At 36.6% G+C, this 17,477-nt stretch overlaps 1 protein-coding gene across 3 annotated transcripts in view; it reads left to right on the top strand.

Moving 5' to 3' along the window:
• The window catches only part of KHDRBS2 (KH RNA binding domain containing, signal transduction associated 2), a 572,791-nt gene that overhangs the window by 545,084 nt on the left and 10,230 nt on the right, over positions 1-17,477 (top strand). For all 3 annotated transcript variants that reach the window (XM_077769102.1, XM_077769101.1, XM_077769104.1), the window contains one exon: positions 8,067-8,125. In XM_077769102.1, coding sequence (XP_077625228.1) covers positions 8,067-8,125 — 59 coding nt within the window. The remainder of the gene's footprint in view (positions 1-8,066; positions 8,126-17,477) is intronic.

Genomic DNA, 17,477 nt, shown 5'->3' with positions numbered 1-17,477 from the left:
GAAATACAGAATAAATGCACAACATAACAAGGTTTCAGCATAAATGCTTCGGAGGGCAATTTATTTTAAGAGTTCAAATTTTAAGAGTACTTACTTAAGTGCTAAAAATAGTTGGGTAGTTATAAATCTTTCATATTAATGCATTAATCAAGTCCCTCTATCCCTTCTTCTAAAATATTACTTTATATATTTTTAAAAATTTTAATGTTTATTTATATTTGAGAGAGACAGAGACTGTGAGCGGGGTAGGGGCAGAGAGAGCCTGAGACAGAACCTGAAGCAGTCTCCAGGCTCTAAGCTGTCAGCTGTCGGACGCTTAACTGACAACCACCCAGGCACCCCTAAAATATTATTTCCTATTTTTTGTTTTCTTCAACTTGGAAAATAATTAATGAAGCTTTAGTTAAAACTCATCCTCAATTATCTGTCCTACTTCGTATACACAGATCTTCAGCTTACTCAAGAATCAAAAAAAGGTTGAAGTGAAAGACAACATAGCATAAACTAAATGCAGCTGGAACTTATAAATGTGGAAGCTTTAGTCTTTGGAGGCCCACAAAGAGCAATGGTGTACCTGTAACGTGTTTAATGATCTCTGGTAATTTTTATATCCTACCAAAGTAAACAGTTGGAAAAGTAAGCAAAGTGTGGATTCTTAATAAACTGCCTCCTCTATTTTTTTTCCCACTTATACCAGTCTAACTGGTTTGATGGTACAAACACATCTTCTAGAGCAGAGTTCTCATTTATATTACTGCCAGTATCTCTATTGGTAACAACTGAACGTCCAATGTATTTCCTTTATGAGCTTGGTTAGTCTTGGTGGCTTCTGAACTAGCCTGATCCACCATCCACGTGGTTTCTCCCGCCACACGAACACAGACACCGACTGCTAGGTTGTGAAGCACTATAGAAATGCGTTGTTATGTCACAGGTGGGCACACTAAGAACTTGCTTGGAAAAATAGCTTGATTTTGATGACGATACTATTTGGTTTCCTAGAAACCACATTTCATCCTAATTTTGTCTGTTGTGCTCACTGCCACTTAATTAGTTGTCTTAGTAAACTGCTAACATAGTCTATTTAGGGTAAAATGTTCTTCTGTCCACAAAAAAAGGACTGGAATTTTCCAAACCTGATTTTCTTTCTAGTCTTACAGTTGATCATGAATAAATCAATCTGATATCTTTCCTGCTTCCTTTACTTCACTTCTTTATATATTGTTTTTATACCCCAAATATTTATTTCTGTCTACAGTCTTGCTATCAAAAGGCCAAACTGTTGTGCACAATCTTACTAATAATTACATATTGTTTAATGAGTCATTGCAGCTAACATGTTATATCTTGATTTTATATATGTCCCAATTTCTAGGAAAATTATATATGCTACAACCACCAGAGTAATTACCAATAATTATCATTTTAATGACAATTACCAATAATTATAATTTTAATGAACATTTCCACAATTGTCACAATGTGTTTAGATACCTTGAGAGCTATATTTTTTTTAATTATTTTTTTAAATATTTTTATTTATTTCTAGGGGAGAGAGAGAGAGACAGCATGAGCAGGGGAGGCTCAGAGAGAGAGGGAGATACAGACTCTGAAATAGGCTCCAGGCTCTGAGCTGGCAGTCAGCACAGAGCCCGACGCGGGGCTCGAACCCGCGAACCGCGAGATCATGACCTAAGCGAAAGTCAGATGCTTAACCGACTAAGCCACCCAGGCGCGCCGAGAGCTATATTTTATAAAATATATGGTGGAATTACAGTGAACTGAAAATTAAATAATCAGGTTGTGTTTATACTGAACTCATTTGTTCACTTTTACTCACATTTCAACATTATTAAGAACAGACAAATGAAACAATGTAATGAAATGGTAGCTTTCTGAAATAATGAAAAGCATAGAGCCAACACTATAGTCTACTTTCTCTAGCCAAATCATATATGATTTTAAAGTTGAAAAATAAGATAATAATATAAAAATCACAGATGCATTGGTCAGTTACATTATTTTTAAGTTTTCGACCTGAATTTCATTCATTTCAGAAAATAATTTTTTTACTGCTCCCATTGCTGTCACTATAATTAGACATTCCTTCTGAAGCATATACAAAGTTTTATAAAGATATTTACAGCAAAATATTCTAAGATTATTCCTGTTCAAACACAATTATGTCTTCTTTGAATTCTTTTATTCAATCATTTATTTATTCCACAAATATATACTGGATGCCTGTTTATCTTCAAGGGATTGCTTTAATTACCAACATATTATTTAGGATATGTGGTACAGCTTCCTTAGTAAGGAGATCCATAATTCAGTGGCCTAAACAAGAGAAAAGTTTATCTCCCTCACATATAATAGACATGCACAAGTAGGTGGGCTCTGCTTCATGGTGTCATTGAGGGATTCCAAGCTACTAGGAAGCCATCTGTCCTAGTTTGGGCTGCTATAACACAATGCCATACATGGGGTGGCTTATAAAAAAGAAATTTATTTCCTAAAGTCCTGGAGGCTGGAATTTCCTTTTCAAGATGCCAGCATGGTTGGGTTTGGGTAGTGAGAAAACTATTCTGGGTTGTAGACTTCTGTCTTCTTGTTGTATCCTCACATGGTGAAGAAAAAACATGAGAGCTTTCTGGGGTCTCTCTTTCAAGAGCACTAATCTCATTGATAAGTGCTGAACCCTCATGATCTAATTACTTCCCAAAAGTTCCACATCCTAACACTATCACATGGGGAGTTAAGATTTCAATATATAAATTTTGGGAGACAAAAGATTTGGTTCACCCTACCATCATTAACACAGTTTTCCAAAATGGTTTCAAGTTATTCACATTTCCTGTCAGTTACATAAAAGTTGAAAGGAAGTAGAGGACAAAGGAATTTACTTTTATGCAGATCATTAAAAACATTTTTACACATCACTCTGCATCTATGCTAAGAAATATAATCCTGAGATGGTCAGTCTTTCTTATGCAAGAGACAAATGGATTTATAGGGGAACAACTAGAAGTCTTTTATGTCCAACCCTCTAGCTATGCATATACAAATGAATACCATTCTTCTCATTAAAACAAACATAGATACCTACCTACTACCCAAGAGAGAAAATCCAAGTTCAATTCCAATGACTGCTGCCAGCTCAAAATCCAGAATCTCTGGGAAATATACAGAACTGCACTAGGTCTCGATATGGTTCTTCGAAGTCTGACCACCTATAAAATGATAAGCAGATTATCTTTGCTGCTCTCAGCTTTCTTCCCCATACATTATACCCAATATAAACTGGTGGAAAAGGAACAGAATCACCATGATAGAAACTTTCACTGGGAAACACTGAAGGCTCCAAAGGCACTAACAATTATAAAATCCTGCCAAGCAACAATAAAAGACACCTAAGCTACCACATTGAAATAAGTTTTTTGGTTAGTGCACCTGGCAACCTTGTGGGCTATTTTTGTTTGGTTGGTTTTTTTTCTTTTCTTTCTTTTTTTTTTTTTTTTCTGGAGCTTATACCAGATTTACTAGAAGGTTCTTCTTTATCCTAATGGATAAATGGTCTTAATCCATAGCCACATCTGCATTGAGTCAAGTATAGTGTGCCCTCATTGGGGACTTCACAATTTGTAAAGCCAGCATGTGTGTACATGTTCAGGAACCTGAGGAATGTTCTAGGGATCATACATGATGGTAGAGTCTAACGGGAAGAGGTGAGGGCATTTTTGAGCAACAAATGCCCCCCTCATTATATCTTCCTATTGGCATAGAGAAACAGCTGACTTCTCCAATCCTGCCAAACCACAAATTTCTGAACACTCTTTCAGTTTAAATTATAGAACTGCTACATAAATCAGGCAGAAATAACTTCCCTTAGCACAATTCTATTCACTTCTGTTTCTTCTGGAAAAATGGCCCATTCTTATTTAAGCTCATGACTTTTGTAAGCCTTTCTAAAAGCAGCAGGATGAAGAACATTTGGGCTTTGTTCAGCTTTTTTCCTGTAGTGTCAAAATTTATGTAGACCTGTACCCTACTGTTCCAAGTTCATGGCCAATGGCATAACAAGGCCTATTAGCTTTCTTCCCTACTATATTTTTTTTCCTTACATTGTCCCACTTAGCTAATGCCCAGTATTTTGGGATTTTAATGGCAGTTCGACACTTCTACATACTCATTTATTTGACTAATTGTTGCGACAGAGATTCAAAGTTCAGTGGCTCAAACAAGATAAAAAATATTTTTTACCGACAACAGTCCCTGAAGTAGGCAGTGGTTTACAGTAAGTCTTCTCTCACAGGACCGCTTAGAGGCAGAAGTTCCTCCCATGTTGCTATCCATGCCTTCCCAAGGCACAGTCTTTATTTGCATGGTAGCTGCCAGGTCATTACTTTGAGTGCGTTCTACCAACGAAGGAGATGACTGCACAAGTCCAAGATGAGGAGCTTGTCAGTAAACTAGAAAGAACCTCAGGGTGGCCACTCTCACTTGTGTGCAAATCCCGTGTTTCCTGACTTAGCCACAAAGGCACATCTAGTTGTAAGGATAGCTGAGAAATGTATTTATTCGCAGTGCAGCCATTTGTCCATACAAAATGTTTTCCTAAGGAAGAAATGAAAAGTAATGTTCAGACAAGCAAAGGTATGGACTCTGACAGAGTCCACTATGCTTATTATCTGTTATTTTGCATTATCCTTTATTTTACAAATATCCGGTATGTTCTACTTTCCCCTTTTTAGAGCAGCTGAAAGTTAAAACTTCCTCTTGATGTGTACGTATCATTTACAACAGGCAATAACTGTAGTTTCTTTGTCATGGTCTCTCTCACTACTTTCTTTTTCCTGTCCCTTACCTTCATCAATTAAAATTAAAAACTGAGTGGTGCCTGGGTGGCTCAGTTGGTTAACCGTCTGACTCGTGATTTCAGCTCAGGTTATGATCTCACAGTCATGAGATCGAGCCCCATGTCAAGCTCCAGGCTGAGCACGGAGCCTTCTTAGGATTCTCTCTCTCCCTCTCTCTCTCTGCCCCTCCACCACTAACTCTCTCTCTCTCTCTCAAAATAATAAATAAATAAACATTAAAAATTATAATTGAAATCCAATGAGAAATATAGTAATACCGCTAGACAGTGTTTGGAGCTGGTGGTCTTCATACAGCACTTTGGGAAACATAGTTTTTTTGTTTTTTGTTTTTTTTCAAGGAAACATTATTGATTGTGACAAAGGGAGAGAGAAGCTGCTGTCAACGCCCTCATTTTCTCTTCAACCATATAAAGGGGAATGCTGTTTGTTAAATCATATTCTCATGACTGTCCTCTCTTGATCATCCAGGGAATCAATGTAACAACTTTCAGGAATTTGCAACACATGCATGAGGGTTCTCATTGAGGCTGTATCGCTTCTGTTAAGTATGTGAAAGAAGAGAGAAATATCCAGCCACTAGTCAATGGCCTTAGACTTTTATAATCTCAAAAATGGGAAGAAACACATACTACCATACTTTTTTCCTAGATAATCTGTGTATACATTTTCTGGGCAATGAAGGCCACACTCAGTAATGTTCTTTTTCCTAACTACTTTATACTAAAACTGAATTAGTGATTTCTCAGTTGCCTCCCAGAAAGAGAAAAAGGGCCAAACTTCTCAGTCTCTCATTTTCATTTCTAATGCATACACTTGTATTTTCTTTTTTGCTTCTCTTTCCTTTCTCTCAATGAAATCTGAAGTATTCAATATGAGACCTACGAGAGTGCCTTGAAAGATCATGACAGCCACAAAAATTTTAGGCCTTTCTATCTTTTCTTTCAACCTAACCCTTTGGTATCTGTGGCCCACCCTCAGCCCTTATATAATTTGGTCTTTGATCTTAAGCCATTTTCTTGCCACACTTCATAGCTGGACCAGTGACCCATAGATTTAATGAAATTCTTAGAGGGGCTGGAATTCCAAAGGTTAAAGTCTCTGCTTTTTATTTAATACTTGGGAAAGAGGGTTATTTTATGTATGGAGGTGTTGCTTCCCAGGTAAAGATAAGCGAAAATCTGAATATCCCAAAGTACAGTAAAACCTTGGTTCGCGAGCATAACTAGTTCCAGTAACATGCTTGTAATCCAAAACACTTGTATTCAAAGCGAATTTCCCATTAAGAAATAATGGAAACTCAGATTTATTCCACAACCCAAAAATATTCATATAAAAATGATTATAGTACTATAATATAATACAAAATAATAAAGAAAATACAAAATATAAAGAAAAATAATTAACCCTCACTTATCTTGGAAAACTGTCATGGCTGGTGTGAGGGAGACAAGAGAAAGTTGTCCTTATTGTAGGACGACTTTCACTATCACAAATGGAATCATTGCTATCTGTTGGTTCAATGGATCTTTTTCTGCATGGGGGCCACTGTATTTAGTCACATGGATGTTGACTACAGTACAGTATTAATGAACTCTTGTCATACACTGTATTTAATGTCATTGGCAATAGGCAGCAGAGGAAAGGGTCTATATCTGCAGGCAGCCTGACCTAGAATGAAGCAAAGCATTCCTAAGCTTCCTCTTGTATGGAAAAGCAAAGGACTGTCCGTATGTGCTTTGAAGTGACAAAAAAATGCACTAGTGCTAGTTCTGGGCACCTTCCAATGTTCTGAAAAATCACTGATTTCAGTCAAACACTATGGCCTGAGGCTGAGCATTCGAGTGTGGGAGACGGTCACCCACAATCCGACAGGTAGAGAGAGAAAAACGAACCATTGGCTCACTTGTGATCATGTGACATTTGGCGTCACGTACTACTCATATTGCAAGCCATCGCTGGTTTATCGAGTTAAAATTTATAAGAAATGTTTCCTTGTCATGTGGAACACTCGCAGAACAAGTTACTCGCAGTCCAAGGTTTTACTGTACTTAAAAAGAATTAGTAATTTTGACATTATTGATAAATTTATTATATAATGTAGAAGTTATAAATGAAGATTCAAGCGGAGGATGTAAAATGAAGGAGCTTATATGAGGGGAAAAATATTGTACATCATAAATTATAAATATAAATGTGAATATATTAATATAAGTAGAATTATTTATTCTGAGGACGTCTCAGAAACAACTGAAATGGCTGAAGGAGCAGGAAATGGCTGACTGTGTTAAGTGGTGCTAATATAAAATGAGGACCACGTCTTGACCACTGGATTTGAAAATGTCAGGATATTGACAAGAGCTATTTCAGTGGAGACAACAGCCTGATTGGAATATCTTCAAAAGCATATGGAAAAGAGAAGCAGTGAAAACAGTGAACAGCTGCCTCTTTTTAAGAAATTTTGCTGTAACAGGGCAGAGAAAGGGCAGGTCGCTGTTAGGAGATGTGGGGGTGAGGGAGGACTTTTTGGGGGATGAGAGATAATGAAAGGCTTGGATGCTAATGAGAATGGTGCCTTACACCAGGGAGCACTGCAGCGAGATGACAAGTGTAGTGGGGGAAGCTTGTAAGTTGAGTAAAAGATGAAGAAAGGGCACCTTCTTGTCAGTTATTGAAACACAGAAGCATCTAGCAAAGTATTAAGTAAAAGTAAATGGCTTATATATTTGAGAAGTTCATGGACATTCTGTGGAAGGGCTAGAGGGGAGAATAAATATAATTTCAGTGTTTGGAAGTAAAGATGAAATTGATGCACATTTCTTAAGGTAACAGCATTAAAAGCCATACACAGTTGACCAGATTGTCATCTTATATAGCACTTTTTCTTGGAAATAGACCTTTATAACTTGCCTCTTGACAAATTTTGAAGTATGATACTTGCGTTTTAAGGGAAATTTGATTTATAAAATTGGAAGTTAGAGATAAAGAGGTTCTGAGGTGGCATGAGAAAATCGTAGCACTCCTTGTCAGTAACCTGTATGTTTCTACAGAGTATTTTTTAGGATTGTGTTTTATGCTGGAGGTTCTTGGGATATTACTTTAGCACACATTTTGCTTTCAAATTCCATATGAGTTTCTGGGTTAATTCCCCCTGATTACAGTAGCATTGATTGCTGTCTAAATCTGTTGCAGTGTGCCTGAATACTATGACTACGGTCATGGAGTAAGTGAGGATGCCTATGACAGCTACGGTAAGACCTTTTCTTTACTAAAACTGTGAAATCAGAACATCCATCAGTCACTGACAACTCAGAAATTACTTCTATCTTTCTACTCCCAATTTTTACAGAAGTCCAGGGTAAATTGATTTATGTAATTCTAGGGTGAGATTTGACATCCAACAGCCAGTGCCAGAAAACTGGACAGATCAATTTTGATCAAACTTTCAAAAGCAATTAATCACAATCATAGATCATTCTCAACAGCAACACTGAGCATTTTGAATAGTGCCTTACATGTTCCACTGTGTCCATTGTCTGACTCATCAATTTGACAACAATGCTGTGCCTTTCCTGCTGTCTCGAAGATCCTCAGGGTAATATACAGTTAAAATATTTTAAAACTTTTAAGGGCAGACATTGTGGCTCTCAAGTTATTTTTTTTATAGTGTGCATAGGCATACTTCTTAAAAGTGCCATGTAATGCTTGGCATAAGAATTAATAGTCAAACAGCATGTCAGTCTACAAAACTAATTAATTTAAAAAATACACTGTTTAATTAAAATACTACTTAAAATTAATTGTAATTCAATTCAGTACGATTTATTGAGTATCTATGACACATCAATATAGTATATCACTTTTTAAAGGTAGTTTTTTATCCCTTAAAATATATATGCAGTATCACCAGTTGACCACCTTGAAAACTAACACTCATTTAATATTTTCAGCCCCCGATATTTATTGAAATAAGACCGAGGCCTCTCCATTTCTCTTTACGGGGATCAGGGAAAGAGATAATGAATGTTGCCTATGTGTTTGGGGCTCCACATTATGAAGGTGCAGTGCTCCATAAGGATGCAGAAGGGAAGGTACAGATCTCAGGAGGAAAGGAAGGAAGTGCATCCTCCTTGGAACCAGAGTTACCAATCGACTCACTTCTCTAGGGGAGTCATGAGGCCACGCTCAGAAACAGGAGTAGAAAAATAAAGCACAATAATTGTCATTCATAAGCTGATTATTTACATATATATATTTTATTTTTTAATAATAAATTTAACTATGAAATGTTTTCATCTCCATTTTATAATAAGGAAACTGAACAACAGAGGGTAAGTCAACATGAGAGTATAGCTTCGTTTCTTCTATTCTCATCAGTGGTTGAAATGCTATTAATTGCTACTACCACACATAAAGTATCTACCTATTATGGCTCTGTACAATTTATAACAAGGATTAGAGATAATAGAAATAATTCTCATTAAACATTATATATATATATATAAACACACATATATATATAAATAAATACATAATCTAATCCCCACTAGAATCATACAGGGTACACACTCCTATTGCCATCTGCATTTGACAAATAAGGAACTAAGGCTCAGAGGAGTAAGTAACCTGCCTGAGTTAAACAATTAGTAAAGAACAGAGCAAGAATGTGAATTCTAGTGTGTCTGATTTTGTTGCTGGGAGGAGGGCAGAGTTCAGTCCACCTAGTGAGGAAGAACAGGATCTGGTACTCTATACCTGCGTTTGCTCTAAAGGAACAATATTGAGCTCAGTGAGATTCCTCTAAATCCTGCCAGCTGCTCTCCTACTAATCTTAGGTCCTCTACGGTATTTTACAGGAAAAAAATTTAACCTAAAATGAGCAGTAGACTCACTCTCTCTCAGATTCCAGCTTCTCTAGCACCAAATGAACCTAATCTCCCTGCTGTGAGAGACAGACGTATTCTGCAAAATAACTGAAACATATTTTCAGAAATTATTACACAGAAAAAATAAGTGATAGACAAGTTTGCACAGGCCCGGTTCAGTTGCTACAGCACTGTCTTAGTTCAACAGAGCAATAAGTCAATCTGCATTGTTCCAAGCATATTCTTAATCAAATAGGAATCAAGCCTTATGCTTGTATAATTAATTACTTAGGATGATAGACGAGTAAGATACAACATGGGCCTCTCTTTAATTCATTCAACTTTGTGCACATAGGTATCACCAGGATGTAGGAACATGATGTTGTACACAATAGACATTTTCCTGTCTATTTCCTGTCTATGTCTATTTTCCTGTCTATTTCCTGTCTAAGAACAGTAGACAGTTCTTACTGTCTACTGTTGGGAAACAGATGGGTACATATAAAAAATCATGCCAGATTGGGGTGCCGGATGCCTCAGTCAGTCGACCATCTGACTCTTAATATCAGTTCAGGTCATGATCTCACGGTTCATGGGATTGAGCCCCGCATTGGGCTCTGTGCTAATAGCACAGAGTCTGCTTAGGATTCTCTCTATCCCTCTCTCTCTGCCCCTCTCCTGCCTGTGCACACTCTCTCTCTCAAAATAAATAAATAAACTTAAAAAAATTGTGCCAGATTGTAAACCATATGATACACGGGAAGGCCAAAGAACATTATTTATGTAACAAATATCTATTTGGTGGCTGACATGGTAAACCGCATGTGGACAGTCCTGGAGATACTGCAGTGGACAATCTCTTAAAACTTACATTATTTATAAGTCATTTTTTTTAAATGGAATTTTCACTGCAAAATATGCTCATTGCTTCTAACACTTAGCACAATAATTTGAGGAAGATCACACCTGTGAGCTTTATTTTACGGAACTGCATGTACTAAAATCAATGGCAGGGATGAATCTGACAGTGTAGCTGGGAATTAGAGATGGGTTTTCTCTTTCTCAATATTTACATTTTATTTTTTTTCTAATGGTTTATTGTCAAATTAGTTTCCACATAACACTCAGTGCTCATCCCCACAAGTGCCCTCCTCCATGCCCATCCCCTCTCCCCCCCATCAATATTTACATTTTAAAATGTTACTACCATGTAAGTTAACAGGGAATAGTGTGTGAATACAAAGTATAGCTTCTCAGATCTTATAATGGACAGGTAGGGGGCCATAGTCAGGAGAGTGGGGCTCACCTCTATAACCTATGGGTCTTCCATAGGTTCCATAGGTTCTTTCTTGATTATTTGATCCTTCTCCTGCAACAAAGTCTGGAGACAAACAACCCCTTTTATTTTAGAAGCTACACCTGCCCATAAGCACTAAATTTCATTCTGGGTCAAATTACAATTTACCAATAAGCAATTCTCACCACATAGAAACAGTTGATAACTTATTTTTTAATTATTTTTAATTATTTTTTTAATGAAGTAATGAAGAAAAGGCAGAAAGGGATTTGATTGTCTGGACAGAGTAAGAAAATTATTAAGTAGGAATTTTTACATAGTAAACTTGTTTTAACCTATTTTATTAACTAAAATGTCAGCCAAATTGGCCATATTCTTAGCGTTTGAAGATTACAAATATATACATACATACATTTTTATATGTATATATAGAAATCTAGCTAAGGTGTTGCAACCGTTTGTCCTGGTATAGATCCCATAGAAAATAGTATGTGTGCAGCACAGGGAAATTGAAGGAAGAGAGGCTCACAATCCAGGATTCAAGCAGCCCAGGGGCCATTCCACTGCCCCATAAGCCTCTTGGCTCAGTACGACCCATCTGTGGTACACATTAGGCCACGGAATGGGGATCAGAGACTCTGAACAAAAGCAACTATGTTTTAAATGATGCACATGTGAAATGGATTATGTTTTTTTAGATTTTTTTTTTTTTGCCACAGGTGTTTAGAAATCTAAGCAGATACATAGGTCTGATTAACCTAACAAATAAGTTATTTTTTCTTATTCTAAAAATAATACACATCTGCAATAGAAAGTTAGTTTTGAAAAAGAAGAAAATTTTTAAACCATCCTTAATTATTCACTCTTTACTTTTTGTTATATATTTTGCCAATTTTTAATCCATCGTGATACACATTTTATTTAAAAAGAGAACACAACAGAAAATACTTCATAAAAATTCCTTTAAGAGTTTCCTATCATTAAATAAAGTTTGTTTTCAGTTCTAAATTATTACAATTACACCCTGATGAATTGCACAATTCAATATATTTCACATGCACTATCAGAACTAACCACTACTATGATCAGTTGAAAATGATCCTGCTTTTGTATGACCAGGAAATAAAGAAAATACTTGCGATCTATCCATATAGTAATGAGATTTAAATTTTGAGTGTTCTCATACTCTCATATCTTCTACAGACAGTAGTAAAAGGGCCAAGTCAAAAGCTGAGAAATAGTAAGCACTCAGCATCATAATCTTAAAGTCTAATTAATAAATTAACTTGCATTACATACATTCACATCTTGGTGTTAGGTTATTACGTAGACGGAGCTTCAAGTGCAGGTTTCTTGCTGATAGGCTGCTCATCCTGTCATATATAATGGGAAGATGATAAAATTTAAATGTGCATGTGAAACAGTTATTTGAGGACCTACTCATCTCAAATACAGATTGACTGATGTTTTTTCATTAATTTTCCATACCTTACATATTAACTAATATCCATTTATAGCTGACCTTTAATGAATTGTGCACAGTCTTTTAAATCTGTAACACTTAAACCTTGCATCTCCACTGATTTGTCCAATTCCATTCTGAATTAGTAACATCTCTCTGTTATAGTTTGGTTCTATCATTGGTACAGATATTAAATCTCAACAGGAAGTCTGTATTTTTTGTAAAATAAATAGCCCCACTTCTCACTTTCTTGGCAACACCCCAGATTCGGACTTAGTGAGGAGGCTCAGAATCAGTCGCCTCTCCTGCTCAGGCTGGTGAAAAGACCTATGCGGCAAACAGCTTTGGGGATGGAGGAAGGAACACTTTTCAGGATAATTGGGTCCTGCATTCAAAAGACTCACAGATGGAATCTCTCATTTAGGATTCCTTTAGAAATGATTTGAAATAAACCACTGGAAGTAAAACTCCAAACATTCAGCGTGATGCTTCACTCTGAATCCTCATACATTGTGTGTATCACCAGAATAAAATTGTATTTGTCTCTTTCGGGCCCATAATTCATGTTGAAGTGGCAACTATGTTGACTCCAGAGAAAAACATGCATCCTTTGGGCTTCATCAGTTAGATTATTTAAGATATTTGCACACAATTTAACATTAACAATTAAACTATTTTTCTTGCACTATTATAAATGTAAAATTTTAAATATTAACTCTTTTTTGTTAGTACTAAAATACAACATAAGTATATTATTTATTATATTTAATATTTTAATATGTTTTAAAATTTTCATTGATATTTAATTAATACTAAATTAATGTTTAAATATTAAGTTTCAGATAACTTGACTTTGCTTTGGAACACAAATATTTGACTTACAGGAATCCAAATCGGTATCTTCATTTTAAAAATATTTCCTAACTTATCAGAGTCATTATAATTGTTTTAGTTAAGTCTGAATAGCTCATAATTCAATAAGGGTGCATTTTAAATATAGTGCATAGATTAGCTTTGCTAAGCAATGCTTCCCATAGGAAACACTCTCTAAATTCTCTCTGAGACTGACAGCTAAGAATGGACAGCAATATTCTCTTCTCAGAGAAAAGAACTGTTTATTAAAATGTATTTAATGTACGAACTGAAGAGCTAATTATGCATCCATTCTTCAGTGGCATTTAAGATGACAGCTGTGTGGAAGCAAGGAGAAGAATATTAATACACTGTTTGAAATGAATGAAAGCAAAAAAAAATTTGTGCCATATTCTAGGGCATTTGAGTGCCTCACTTCAAGACGATTGCAGAACACAAAGCTCATTTTGTGTTCAGAGGCAGGAATGATTATTATCCCAGTATGAAAATAAGCCCTGCATTGATTAATCTGTGAAAACAGCAAAAGAAAAATGAAGCTAACTGGCAATCATGCCATCCGTGTGATTCAAGAACAAAGACTGTCTGTTTATAAGAGTAAGTAGAAATATAAATTTGAGGAAATTGATTTTACAGATGAAGATAAGCTCCTTAATATGGGCAAGAATTTACCAGACATTTTAAAAACTAATGTATACAACCAATTTATTTTTCCTAGGACTTCTTTTTTTTTTCCCCTAGGACTTCTTAATATTGAAATTGCTACATGATAAGCTATTGAGAAAAATATCTCTTGTGATTTATTTTACTTAATTTTTAATATAGATTTTAAACTTTATTTTTAATCAAAAAGATTAATGAAATGGCAATTCTAAAGTATTTTTTAAATGTATTTGTTTTGAGAGAGAGAGAGTGAACAGGGCAGAGGCAGAGAGAGAGAGGGAGAGAGAGAATCCCAAGCAGGCTCCATGCTCTCAGCAATGCCCTCAGCCCCCCAATGCGGAGCTCGAACTCACGAGGCATGAGATCATGACCAGAGCCAAAATTGGATACCCAACTGACTGAGAGCCACCCAGGCGCCCCGAAAGTATTTTAAAATTCACTTGTAAAATTAACTTAAGACATGGCTAACTTTATGTCCTTACTATTTCAGAAGTTGCAATGAGACAGATATCTAATTCAACTAGTCTTGATAATAAATGCAGATGATGTTGCCTAGACAAACAAAAAAAGCAGTGCACCACTACTCCATTGTTTCCGTTCACTGTAATAGATGTGTTACAGTTTCAATTCAGTTTTAGGCAGAATTGGAACCCAATTTTCAGGATTTCAGATCAGAGATTCTTAACTTTAATTACACATTTTAGAATCACCTGGTGATTCTTGAAAAAAAATACTAAAGCCCAGTTACCACCCAAGATCAGCTCCTTCACAGTTTTGGAGATAAGAACTAGGCATCAGTTGAATAGTGTTCTCAGTGGTCCTGTAGCAGCTAAAGTTGAGAATTGGTTTTAGATACATGGGAGCTTGATGAAAAGTAGCCTGTGATCTTAATATGAATGGTCAAAACTGTGCCAGGCACTTGCATCCTTAAAGGCACCACACAAATTACACACAGGCTGCCTTTAGAACAGTGGGTACTTTATAAACAAATATTGTGGTATAGGATATGGCATTTTCAGTTCGCCTTTTTCAAAAAGCTGTAAGTTTAATGGAAAATAGAATTTGTCTTTTTTGAACAACAGTGTGCTGAACAGTTAAATCTTAAACTTGACTTTCTCTGAAATTCACCCAACAGACAGAGAGTCCACAAAAAATTATAGCCCACATACACCCAACAACTCTCTTGCTGAGACAATAAAACAAGCCATTGGAAAGTTCTTTTATCACTTTCTTTTCTGCTGTGTTAATGGGGCAATCATTTTAACTGATGTGGAGGGAGGACTTGTCAGAATCTTGGGGTAAACAGATCATGTACAAAAAAGTATATTCAATATGACAGATTTTTATTTAGAATATACAAAACGAGCTGATTTTAAAATGCAAAATAGAGAATATGAAATATAAAGCTAGGGAAACATTCTTGGAAATACACTAGTGAAGAAAAATATATACTAAAGGTCTACCACCTTAGGGGGTCTTTATAATAAATTTTCATAGTTTAGGGAGATTTTTATGTTTATTAAAAGAGGGTATGAATTTTAAAAAGACTCAGATACCTCATCCTAAAATAAATCTGCAACACATATTTATCAAATATCATAATGTATTGAATGATTCAATGGGAACTGATATATATGCTGAAAAAAGTATGCCAGTTGAAAATATAATTACAATTATTGATGACTAATATTCGTGTCTTTTTGTAAATTACCTAACTATATGAAGACCTCGCCAAACCTTTAGCTCTGCTGGTAAGAAGACATGCCAGGGGAAGGGGACACTTAGGTCAGTCTCTCTGGAGCCTGGCAACTGTGCAGGAAGATTCCAGAAATCCTCTTGTGATCAGAGGAGTGTAGCAGCAGAAGATAGACAGATACCCCTGGAGGCCGTTGGCATCTGGAAATTACAGCAGTGATAGGTCCAGTTATGGGCAAAGAGGTAAGATTCGGGCTGCTGAGAAGACTGGGGAAAGCAAACAAAGAAAGTAAAGTGACTGCCTAGAGTTAGCCCAAAGGTCACAAGTTAAGGGTACAAGTGTCCACAAAACTGCCCTCACTTCACACTCCAGTCACAAATTTGAGAGACTGAAAACCACCGTTTCTTCTGACCAGCTGTCTACAGATTTGGAGTTCCCATTACCCCCTTGGGTTTGATAATTTGCCAGAATGACTCACAGAAGGAAAGGGCATCTGTAAAGAAAGGTCTCTGACTTACAATTAATTTTATTAGAGCAAAAGGAAAGAGAGCAGAACCAGGAAAAGAGAAAGATACATATAGGAGGGCCTGGGAGAGTCCCAAATAGGAAGCTTTCAAAATCTTCAGGATGCCACTCTCCCTCCTGGCATACTATGGGTAACGACACACAAGGCATTGCCACGCTCTTGAAAACCTCAGTGCCCAGAGCTTTTAGTATAGTTCCATTCNTAGAGCAAAAGGAAAGAGAGCAGAACCAGGAAAAGAGAAAGATACATATAGGAGGGCCTGGGAGAGTCCCAAATAGGAAGCTTTCAAAATCTTCAGGATGCCACTCTCCCTCCTGGCATACTATGGGTAACGACACACAAGGCATTGCCACGCTCTTGAAAACCTGTGCCCAGAGCTTTTATTATAGTTCCATTATGCAGCATGAATGCCTGAATCGTCTCTAACTCCTGCCTCCTTTTCTCTTCAGATTGGGCTGGTATCACTTGGTTAAGGCCCAAACCCTCTAACCTCCTGGTTGGTCTTTCAGGCAGAACCAGCCCCTAACCTGAGTCATCTCATTAGCAAGAACTATCAGGTGTGGACAGAGGAGCCACCATCGGTAACAAACACCTTCCCATGACTCCAGGACACTCCAGAGTTTAGAGGTTACTTCACAGTAACCAGGGACAAAGGGCACTCAAAATGTTTGTTACGGGGGTAGTGACAACGTGAGCACCCGCGTGGGAAAGAAGGCAGAGGCATGCTGAGGCAAAAGTAGAGTCAGAGCTGGTCATTGCCAGGTTAACATTTTGCCGAGCTTCCAACCTGGTTTTCTGTAACTCACATAACTTGGTGTTGGTCAAAGGATATACGCTGGGCTCATTTCTGTTCTCCAGTATAGAAATGACAGGTGTGGGGGGAGTAAGGCCATCACACAGTTATTAATTCAGTTTCTTTGTCTATGAAGCTATGCCACCGAGCCTACCTTCTTCACTGAGTTGAGAGCATTATTGGAATTCTTAGAGAAGAGAATCATAAAATATTATTTTATATCATCATTCTTACCCTTCCATTATTTTTCATAAAGCCCTTATGTACAAAAAAAGTCTGTGGCTGAATTCTACACTTTTGATTGATTCTGGATTTTATTTCACAATAGTAGAGATATTTTGTTTAATTTTTTAAAGTATTTATTTATCACTGAGAGATAGAAACAGAGCAGGATTATGCGAAGGGCAGAGAGAGAGGGAGACAAAGAATCT

Source organism: Crocuta crocuta, unplaced genomic scaffold, assembly GCF_008692635.1.
Source record: "Crocuta crocuta isolate KB4526 unplaced genomic scaffold, BGI_CrCroc_1.0 scaffold205, whole genome shotgun sequence".
NCBI lineage: Eukaryota > Metazoa > Chordata > Mammalia > Carnivora > Hyaenidae > Crocuta > Crocuta crocuta.
Note: the sequence above shows the minus strand (reverse complement) of the source record. Positions and strands in the feature narration are given on the sequence as shown.